The 11,919-nt window shown below is 37.2% G+C and overlaps 1 protein-coding gene across 1 annotated transcript in view; it reads left to right on the top strand.

Annotated features, from left to right (window-relative positions):
* LOC123867475 (indian hedgehog protein) overlaps positions 1 to 11,919 on the top strand; it is a 60,840-nt gene continuing 48,921 nt past the window's right edge. Inside the window, exon 1 of the mRNA XM_045909520.1 lies at positions 1 to 400. Coding sequence (XP_045765476.1) covers positions 125 to 400 — 276 coding nt within the window. The 5' untranslated portion in view covers positions 1 to 124. The remainder of the gene's footprint in view (positions 401 to 11,919) is intronic.

The following is an 11,919-nucleotide window of genomic DNA, read 5'->3' as shown; positions in this document are numbered from 1 at the left end:
CAGGCTCGGCGGCTGCCCGCTGCGGTGGTGGACGCTGGGCACGGCGGCACCCAGCTCTCAGTGTCGCTCAAATCGCGGCGCGCGGTGGTCGTGCGTCGAGCGCGCGTGAAGTGATGTCTGAGAGATGAGGCTGCCGCTGGTGCTACTGTGGCTGGGAGCGGCGACGGCCTGTGGCCCGGGCCGCGGCTTCACCCGCCGCCACGGACCGCGCCGCATCACCCCTCTCGTCTTCAACCAGCACGACCCCAACATCAGTGAGAACTCCAAGTCTGCCAGTGGCCCTCCGGAGGGCCGCATCACGAGGGAGGACGAAAAGTTCAGAGACTTAGTGCCCAATTATAATCCGGATATAGATTTTAAGGATGATGAGGGAACAGGTGCTGATCGTCTCATGACACAGGTGAGAGAAGCAGGGAACCTTTTGTTTAACGGCCTTAACGACCGGTCACAAATTGATCGAAAATACCTTCATTCTTAAGGAAATTGATATTGACGGAGTCTCATTCCATTATTTTTTATTTGGCTATAAGTCCTTTAATTGAAAGTTCGAATCGAAACAATGAATTTCATGAAGCGTCTTCTGTTTTGAAAACATCTCGTGAGTGTGCGGGTAGGGACAATCGCCGGTGTAAATATTGCCGGCAGTGGAACAATGGACACAAATTGCGGGCGTTACGGTAGCTTCGTAGCGAGTGTTACGATTGTAGCAGTGCAATTACACAGGCTTTGACAAACAATATTTTGTCCCTGTGACTAATGGATGAATGATGAATTCTTTTCAACTTTGATGCCAGTTTTACTAAATATATGACCATCATAAAATTGATGTCGAAGGTATTCAATTTCGAAGTCATGCGTTGTCATTCACGACGTTTTGTGACGTGTAAATAAACTTTACGGGAAACTTTTTTTGCTATCCGTTGTAACTTGTATTGTGCATTTTTGGCTTAGAGTTCTGTAGATCGGTAGGTAGGTACCTAATCTTTTTGTCTGTCACGCAAACGATTCCTTGATTAATTATTTTTTCAATAAAATTGTTGAAACCCACTATAGCCACTGTTGATTTTCCATAAATTAAGGTGTTTATGTACATACCCAACTCAAATAGAAATTAATCAGGAAGTGTTATTATCATCATTCACCTATAAAATGTCGTAGGCACTTACCTACTTAAATATAAAATATGAAGCGGGACTTGCCTTAGTCAAAATTGCCGTTGATATTGAAAATTACAATATAATATTAATTTATCTTGATACTTAAAATCTAGGTAATACTTAGGTAGGTAGGTCGAATTCGTTTAAATATGCTGCATGTTAATAAATATATAGATATTATTACATTATTTTATTCTGTGGTAGGTATTAGGTATATACACTGATTCATGTGTATGCAAATACAAAATTTATACATTGTCCATGGATAAGTACATAATATTACTTATATTCGTAGGTTAGAAAGCAGGTAGGTACCTAGGTACCTGCCTGCTATTCCGTCACTCATTTTCTTTAAGGTGTAGGCATAAGGTGTAGGTAGGTAGGTAGGTACCTATTGGTAAGTCGTATTAGCACTATTAGAACAACGCATGAGCATTCTTATGTACGTCACGTTACACAATATTAATTTCATAAAAAAAAATACAAATCTTAATCCAATTTTTTAAAACCAATTTTAAAAACATATCTGTAGATATTTAGGAAGGATTTAAATCAAATCGTGTACGTACCTACCTATATTGATAATGCTTCGAACCGATCTGTAGCCGTCGGCAAGCAAATTACATATTTTTTAACTAACTTCAAAAAGGAAGAGGTTCGCCACGCTTATTTTTTACCCGACTGCGGCAAAGCTAAAAGGAAGGGTAATGATTTTAGCAGTCTATATATGTATGTTTGTATCCAGATTCTGTGTGTTCCACCATAGTACCTAAACTACTTGGCCGATTTTGATGCAGGAGGTGTCAATTAATTCGTTGTGAAGACCCGTGTGACATAGGCTATATTTTATTCGAAAAATTAACCTAGCGGATGTTACATCAAAAAAGTAGGGGTCTCCAAAAACATTTTTTTGCTATTGTATCGAGTGGGGTGTCAAATGAAAGAGAAGAAAATTCAAAATTCATGGGTATAAATGTTACAACAACATTAAAATACACGAAACGACAGACAAACAATTTTACTCAAATATTTCAGTGTTTTAAGACCAAATAAAGTTGAAAACTAAAACCCGACTGCGATAGTCGGGTTTTAGTTTTCAACTTTATCTTGTTTTTTTTTTCAAGTAGGTAAATACAGAATCAATTTTGATAACTTTTTTGTTTAAGAGGGCTCTCTCCGTCACTAGTTTCATACAATCGTAGTTCCAATTTCATTTGAATATTAAGCAACCAAAGTCCATGAAATTTTGCAGACATATTCTAGAAACTAATATCTATGTCTGTGGTTTTCCAGATTTCTGTTAAAATATTCGGTTTCAAAGTTACGCGGTCTTAAAAATGTTCATACAAATCTTTGAGCCCCTGTAATTTTTAGAAAAATCTAAAACTCCACAGACACAGATATTAGTTTCTAGAATATGTCTGCAAAATTTCATGGACTTTGGTTGCTTAATATCCAAATGAAATTGGAACTACGATTGTATGAAACAAGTGACGGAGAGAGCCCTGTTAAAAGGGTATATCGTCCAGCTATTCTATTCAAATGGTCAAAAACTGAAGATGTAAGATAAAACTCTTCAACGGAAAAAGTAAATCTGGCGGTTCTAAAGTTTATTAAATAATGTGGTCTACCTACTTTATATATACGAAACAATATTAAATATAGTATTATTTATAACAAACATATAAGTCAGCTGCATTTTTAAAATTCGTCTAAGTATTTCTGGGGACACTGAGATAATATGGTAAGATTCTTTTTCAAACTTAGGTACTTCAGCCTCGACACAATTTTATTGTAAAACGATTTATTTTTAACAATTCATCTTATTTTCATTTCTTTTCGGTACTTATTTAATTTTTTAAGATGCTTAAATTGAAGTACCTCAATAGGCACCTATTTAGGTAACTACTTAAAAAACAAGTTCGAGTCGGACTCGCGCACCGAGGGTTCCGTACTCGGGTATTTTTTTGACATTTTGCACAATAAATCAAAAACTATTATGCATAAAAATAAATAAAAATCTGTTTTAGAATGTACAGGTGGTACAGGTAAAGCCCTTTCATATGATACCCCACTTGGTATAGTTATCTTACTTTGAAAATTTAAACACATTTTAATTTTTTTTAAATTATGTAACCACAAATTCACGGTTTTCGGATTTATTCCTTTACCTGTGCTATAAGACCTACCACCTGCCTTTCATGATTCTAGGTCAACGGGAAGTACTCTATAGGTTTTCTTGACACACAAAGGTTCCTATAAGGGTTCCATTTTCTCTTTTGAGGTACGGAACCCTAAAAATATTGTAATTTTTTACAGTATAGGTTATTTTTTACAGTCTATGTACCTATATGTCTAGCGTTAAAGAAAATGCTAGTATTGCGCACTACATGACCTACATCCTGCAGGAAATATTATGGACGCCGATGGCGAATGTTTGTTTGTTTGTCAACATGGCCGATGTTTGTCGAGCCATTAGAGCGAGGCCGCGCTGAAGTCGACAAGAATTATATTACGTGCGTATTAACCGATTTAGCTGCCATACAATCCATACATCTACTTTCTATCTATCTATCGGTTTTTGAAATGAAAACTTCAAGGTTCCGTCGCAAACATGCTAAATTCGTCGCTGCGCATTCAAAATCGGCTATGTATTTTTTTAGAATTTTCGTTGTGGATAGCATTTTGTTCTATTTTAAAAGGCACGCATGAACGAAAAAACCTGTTCTTTAGCGACAGTGCTAGTTTAGGAGATAACCTTTTTAGCTATCTGATTTTGGTCTAATAGTAAAGTAAATTATATTTTAAAAAAATAAGTTTAATAGAGTCCCCTGAAAATCTGTGAATTTCCGCACAGCGGAATTTTCATGCACAGCGACGTAATATTAATAGTGTTCCGATTGCCGATAGATGTTAAAACTAAACTAATGTTAATGGTATTACTTTACAAATTATGAAATTTTAATAGGTACAACCATTAATTTAAAAATTTATAAAAACCATTGAATCTGAATCTTCCTGAAAAAACACCTAAGATTGGAATTTTCTGGCAAATAGAAGTTTTCTTGCGGCCAGTTCCTACCTACTCGAACTATAGATACCTATATACGCTTTTCCAGAGCAATGTTTTATTTTTATTATAGAGAAGATAATATGCTCGTCCGTTATTATCACACTTATTTTAGATGTAATTACCAAAAGCATGACTGCACTTTTTGTTTATGAAATATGTAGAAACCATGCAGCAGTGATATTCTCATAAGTTTAGTTTATTTTATTTATCTGCTACTAATATTTAAATAATATAGGTATTTGTTGCCTGTTATAATCTTTTATTTATTTATTTAGGCAAATAATTGTAGTAAGTCTCTTTCTGCAAGTTTTCTTACAGAAATTGACTTGCTGTGAGGGTGTACACTTTCATGTGGCTTGCTACATGGGTAGGTAGGTACGATTTGCATCCGTAAAAAAATGTATTATTTTTGTACAAGTAGGTTCTTGTAATAGGAACACACAGGCATCGGATTATGTACTTACAAAAGGACACTGCTTCGACTCTAAATAATTAAAGGTGACATGTTTACCGAAGCCAGTATTTCAGATGCTTGTTGGGTGCAATGTCAATCTATCCGAACCATTGATGCTGATACCAGTCAAATTGATTTAGCGTTCATGGTTCATATATTTCAGATATATACCCATATTCAATACACAACCTGACACCAGTTATTCCGATGCGAACTGCCCGAAATTATTTTCCTAATATTGTTTTCGCATTGTTCAAGGATGCCTATGCTCATGATATTCTCGTCTTTTGCAAATAATGACTTAAGCGTATGGACCGTTTGTACAGCAAATATTATATTAGCCTAATGTGCTTATGCATGGAGTCCACGTCCAGATACGTTTTCATAGTAATAATGGTTAAAGACAGACAATCTAATGCACGTGTGTGCGTATGGAAGAAGAAAGGCCCGGGCCGCGGCCGGCGCGAATCCGCCGACGGTTATGTTATGTGCTCGCTGCGGGCAGCACATAGCCTTAGGGCCTGCGCCCACTGGCGGAACGGCGCAGCAAGAGATTTTAATGCGACCATTTTCATGGGATGCAGTATTATAAATTAATATTATGGAAAAAATTGGAATTAAAAAAATAAAGCTGTGTGCCATATTATCGGCAACCTTTAGAAAGTTTCAGCTCAGTTCGATGTGCAAATAAAGGTTCGCTTACACGGGCAAATTAAATACCGCAATTCCAGGCAATTTAATCAATGATGACGTCATAACTAGCAATTAATACTATGTGAAATAATTGTTCTAGACTGCTCCACTTACCTATTGCCCCAGATTGATGCCATACGTGTTGTCGAGCGACAATTAATTAAAAATTGCCCATGTAAGCGCACCATTATAAACGCCGCAGCTAGCATGAAGACATTACAGCATGCCACGACATATTTGCCGTCAGTAGCTAACTATGCGCTTGCATGTAATGATGCCGAAGGGTCCGAACCATGCCGCCAGTGGGCGCAGGCCCTTAGCCCAGCTAAGCAGCCTTGCATTCGTAAAAATCTCCAAACCGGTTCGATGCGCCTCCATTACTTTCTTTCTGCCTCCATCGTGCCTCCCATTTAACTCGGGCCCACTTTTTATCAGGAATCGGTATCTTCCTCTAATAGTATTATTTATTTCTCATGAATAAGAGGGAGTATAAGTAAAGTTAATGCATACGGATGCGGTTCTTTACAAACCATAGGTATGCTTCAGAGATAAAACAAGTTGCATTCTTGAACGTTGACTTTACAGCTTCGTAACAGAAATAAAGTTTTTTACGTATCTGTTATCCGATTTTGACGAAAGGTGCAGAGATAGCATGGATCGTAAGTACCGGAAGGACACAGTCTACTTTTGCTCACGGAAATTTTTCCATCATATAATTAAAAACCAAAATCCACGAGGACGAAATTACGCGCGTCATCTAGCATATTTTATAAAAAAATTACGTAAAATAGAACTCATATGGAAGAGTACCAGCTGGACGGAACTTGGCCTGGGCTATTTATGCTCCTCATACCTTGCAGGGTTATAATTTACGGTGTAGACTGTAGAGTAACATAAATATAAAAACAATGATGTGGGAAGGTTATAAAATGGTTTTCATTTTGAACACATTTTAGCCACTGATTTGTTGGCTAGCTGTGCAAACCACAGAATAGGTGCGCGACCACATCGCTCGAGCTTCTCCGATTCCAATTGGAATTACTTACCATTTTATGTAGGTTTTTATTTAATATTTAATATGCTCGAATGCGAATAAGCCTGAGGCGAGAGGAGGGGAGCGGGGTTGAGGGACATAAATATCTTGGTGATTTATGGGCGAGGCGGTCGCGGGATAGGTCAGCATTATTCAATTTCGTATTTGAGGCTCGAATTACAATGAGCTTTTACTGCGCGCGCAGATAGCTCGCAGCGACGCCTCGACTGCCTCAAACTATTGTTATCTACTTTTTTTGTAATCTTAGGATTAGCTGGTGTTTATTTTTCATATAAAGGCAGGCGTGGTATTTTTTAAATATTGTTTCAAACTTATCCCAATAAAACTTTATGACTATGCAAACATAATTTAATCTTATAAATACTTTGATTTATAAGATAAAATCGTTTTAAAGTCACTCAATTATACATTGTTTATGTTTATTTTGTTTTATGAACCGATACGCTAAAGTGGTTTAATTTGTTAGCAGCAAAGACACCGCCCGTCTAAATTAGATACTTTTCGGCTTATTAGCGCAGGATAAAAAACGGAACGAGGCTCGATCGCTTTGTGAATAATTGACCATAATCAAATTAATCCTAAAATCCTACGGTGGGTTTACAACGTTATAAAATGTAATAAAGACCTCTAAACAGCCTTATAATATCTCTCCGTGTTTACTATTAGTACCTTCCTGCCTACCCTCACTGTGCCCTTGAACATGTACCTCCGTTAAGTTTTATTACATTTTCTAGATGATACCCGTGGCTTCGTGCGCATAGGTTTGCGGTAGGCAATCTTTAATTTTCTGAGATAACAAGTGTAAATTAAAATTTTTTAACACCCCCGACAAGTGAAGGTTACAGTAACTAGAAAAGAGCTGATAACTTTCAAACGGCTGAACCGATTATCTTGGATTATAGCTAACAACACTCTCGATTAAGCCACCTTTCAAACAAAAAAACTAAATTAAAATCGGTTCATTAGTTTAGGAGCTACGATACCACAGACAGATACATAGATATACACGTCAATTTTATAAAATCCTTCTTTTTGGGTCGGGGGTTAAAAAGTAATCTATGTTGGTATTCATTCCGGACATTACTATTAAACTATCTTCATTCCCAGCCAAATCGATTCAATTATTGTGGCGTGAAGGAGTAACAAATATCCCAACTTATACAAATTATTTATTTTATGATAGGTGGTGGTGATAGGTCCTCGTGGATTTTACTCGTAGGTGTTTCAAAAATCCCATGGCAAGATATGGCTAGTGCCCAACATGCGTAGTAACTTTCATTGTCTCTTTGTATAAACGACTCGCGCGCCATCTATTTATTGTACGTTGATGGTATCTACTATGTCAGAAACCTTCCCGCAAGCCTCAACAACAACTGTTGCTGATTGCTCCAATTTATAATTTTAGTGAAAAATAAAATAAGGAGGTAGGTACTAGGTAAACTAGGAACCTATATCAATTTCCGCGCTTCGTGACAGCCGATGCATTAGGTAATCACCAAAGCATGGTTCTACTTAACAAGGTGATGAAATAGCGATATGCAAGTGAAACAATTGGAATGATGTTAGTTTACATAAATCCTATGTTTATAGCTATCAATCGTCAGTATGCAAGCCCTATGTTTGCATGCGAACGCAAGAAACACTTGTTCAAATACAAGCCAAACTGTTCATGTGATAGGTCTTTGAACCTTGTTCGTGTTTGCGGTTTGTTTTATATAGTTGCTTCTTAAGGTGGCGATAAATTAACGATTTGCATCTCTTCGGCCAACGTAAACAGTTGTGATGAATTGTGTGTGTACCTACCTCAGTGTCAATATCCTGGAACGAGTCTTGTGCATATTGCATTGTGTAAAATATTATGCATTTCGTTTAATTATATTGAGAAAGAAATCGCAATGTTTCATTAACATCCTACCAGGTAAAACTGTGCCGCGAAGCCACTGACCTCTTCTACTACAAGTATACGCTGGACCTGCGATTGCCGACCTGTTTATGAAGCAAGTTGCTTCCAGTTGCAAGTTGATTTTTGCCATTTCGGTGCTGATAGCAGCTGCAGTTAGCGCTATCTGAGCGTTCTCAGAACTGAGTGTTAGTGAACAATGTGATCTGTCAACACGAAGGCAGTGTTAATTGTCCAGTCTACTTTATATTTCCACTAGTGGTCCACTAGTGGAAATATAAAGTAGACTGGACCCCGGCTTCACATGGCTATTTTTTACTTAGGTATATGTATTACGTTGTGGCTATTTTTTACTTAGCTATTATACCTACTGATCGGGATCGATTTGCTATTACCCGTTGAGGAGTTCCTCCCCTATTTCGAAACTGTTCATCAAAATCACACTAATATTATAAAGGCGAAAGTTTGTATCTGTGTGTGTGTGTGTGTGTGTGTGTGTGTGTGTGTGTGTGTGTATGTTTGTTACTCCTTCACGCAAAATCTACTGGACGGATTTGGCTGAAATTCGGAATGGAGATAGATAATATCCTGGATTAGCACATAGGCTACATTTTATCCCGGAAAACCAAAGAGTTCCCACGGGATTTCGAAAAACCTAAATCCACGCGGACGAAGTCGCGGGCGTCAGCTAGTCTTACAGTATAATCTTTTTATAAATAAAAAATAATTGTTAAAATCGGTTCAAATTTATGGAGCGAGATCGATAAAAAAATTTAATCCCGTATCCCAAATAATTCCTAATATTTTTTCGGGATAAAAACTACCCTATATGTTAAAACGCAGAGTTTAAACTATACCACTGTACGAAACTTTTAAATCGGCTCAGAAGACGTTTTCGCGTGATGGGCGTACAGACAGACAGACAAAATTTAAAAAAAAACTGTTTTGGGGCCTATATCGATGATAACGTGTCTTCCGATTAAAATTTTCAAAATATATCCAATTATCTAATGTACAGAAATCGTCCAGTTACAGCTTTATTATAAAGATATCAGTGCGCGAAACGGTTTTGAGTTCCAGTGCGGTGGCGCGTAGAAATCGAGTATTGGTTTAAAATAACTGTCATACTCCTTCCGGTAGTATTAGATATTAGTTCCTACAACGTATCTACAAAATTTCATTGAGTTGTATTAGTTAGTATTCAAATGAGAGCCAAACTACGTTTGTTTGGAGCGCACTACGAATAAACCCCTCTCAAAAGGTAGGTCTCTTGTACAATTATGCCGCTTTCCGTCGTTTGTTTTAATGATTCCCGCAAATATTTGTTGTGGTACAGCTGTTGCCGCTTATCTCATTCTTATCTGTCAAACCTCAGTCAATGCTAAAAGAGGCACGGGCCACTAAATAGGCTAGAATGTGTAAGGCCTCATTCAGGGAAACGCGATGCATTGCGTAGCGTGACGCGGCCAGATGAAATTTAATCTACCAAAGGATAACTGGAAGAAAATACCTCTAATTAAGTTCGCTTTTACCGAGCCCTACCTACCTAGACCTACCTATGTAACATTAACTACTTACATTAAGTTTATTTTTAAGAGCAACTAGATGACGCCCGCGACTTTGTCTGCGATTTAGATTTTTTTAATCTTTGATTTCAGGGATTAAATCTCCAGGTCTCTGTACCAAATTAGTAGATGATGCCAGCGATTTCATACACGCGGGATCACTTAGGTACGTTTTTAAGAATCGCGTAGGAACTCTTTGATTTTCTGAGACAAAACTGCATCCCAGGAAGGATATCTAGGGTAGATATCCTGCCCTGGGATGCAATTCATGTCTGTACCAAATTTCGTCAAACAGATAAGCCGTGAAAAGCTATCAGACAGGCAGACAGACACAATTTTTCATTTACGATAGTACTACATAGGTACGGATAGGAAATATGAATATAATATTAGTACAGATAAAGAATTCAAATAAACATACAAATGAAACATTCCTTAAAGCACGTGCGTTTTGCTATTAAACTTACAGATTTGCTTGCGTTTAGACCATTGCGTCAGATACCACTGCGTGGGCGCAACTTCGTCAGTCGCGTTCCCCGCAGCGCACAGGGTAAACTGCGGGGTGGGTTGTGGTGTGGGTTGTTCGTGTCCCACTGCAGACAAGGGATATTACCGCGGGTACCGCTATGGGCGCCGCTGTCGCCACCCGCTTCTTTGTGAACGGTATCCGCAGAACGCGCCGCGCTACTCCCCGCGTCTCCCTGAATGAGACCTAGATAACAAAAAGTCCTTGTTCAAAATAACGAATACGTCCCACAAGAAGAATATACATAGTAGATACCTGTAAGCAATAAGGTGTTCTCAAGTTTTTAAATAGATACGGTCTACATTACCTACCTGCCTATAAAGATCTTAAAAAGTCTCTAAAATCTTAATGTTTCCTCTAAGGGTGTCTTAAAGCTTTCATAGTAGTAGTAATTCAACATTCTTAGATTCTTACGCTTAAAGGGCCCCCGAGACGATCAATCGCGATTGTCAATTTTTACGTGATTGATGCTCATTGTCAATCGCAAATGATCGTTTAACAAGAGAATTGAAGCAATTGTCAATTGCATCAACTACGTTATTGAAGGATATTGATGGAAATTTTGATTGATGGCAATTGACGCGCTGTGCATTGACGTTCAATGACAGCAATTGTCAATCGTTTTTATAATCATCCGGCTCTGTTTTTAAAGATTTCTTGGTAAATATTCATTAGTGAAGCGATATCTTAATTTATAACATTTCTTGGACCAATGTCTAGTTTTTTTCGTTTTTTGTGGGTAGAAACTGCAAGAAAAAACTACCTATATCTGCGTTTGAAATCATATTTCGAGCGACTTGACCTTCTTCATTGCAGTTCAATATCAGACTGAAGCAAGCGCAAATGATACACCTTCATTTGGAGCTTCAATCGCTCATCATTTGAAATCTTCAATCACGTAAACATTGTCAATTGCAAATGATCGTTTCGGGGGCCCTTAAGGTTATCAAATAAGGTGGTTTTATATTATTATATTTTGATAATGATATAAGTAGATGTACAAAAATCGTCCATTGGAATTTTATTATAAGTATAGATATATAGAAAAAATACATATTAATAGAAACAGAACTCAAATAGATATTCGTAATATGTATAAGCTAATAGATAGGTAGGTAGGTACGATTACGGATAACTTTAAAGACGATCATAAATCCGAGAGATCATAGTTTGTATGATGATGCTCGCTAAATAGGGCACAACAACAAATAATTGCGATATTTATGTCGGATTCTATTATTTCTGTTATGAGGAAGTAATTTTATGATTTGTTGCATCAATCATATTAGATGTAGAAAATTTAGTCGGTATGTATGTACCAAATCTTGTTCAATCATCTGCCAATTAGATAGGTATACAAATACAAATCCAAATAATTTATTTCCACAAAAGATTAATAACTAAGTACAATTAAATTTACATCTTATTAAATACCTACAATCCTAAGTACCTACAGCAAAGTGAACTGTAAGCATATACAATTAGTAAGATAACTTA

Source organism: Maniola jurtina, chromosome 8, assembly GCF_905333055.1.
Source record: "Maniola jurtina chromosome 8, ilManJurt1.1, whole genome shotgun sequence".
Lineage (NCBI taxonomy): Eukaryota > Metazoa > Arthropoda > Insecta > Lepidoptera > Nymphalidae > Maniola > Maniola jurtina.
The sequence above is the reverse complement of the archived record's forward strand: the minus strand, read 5'-3'. Positions and strand labels throughout refer to the sequence as shown.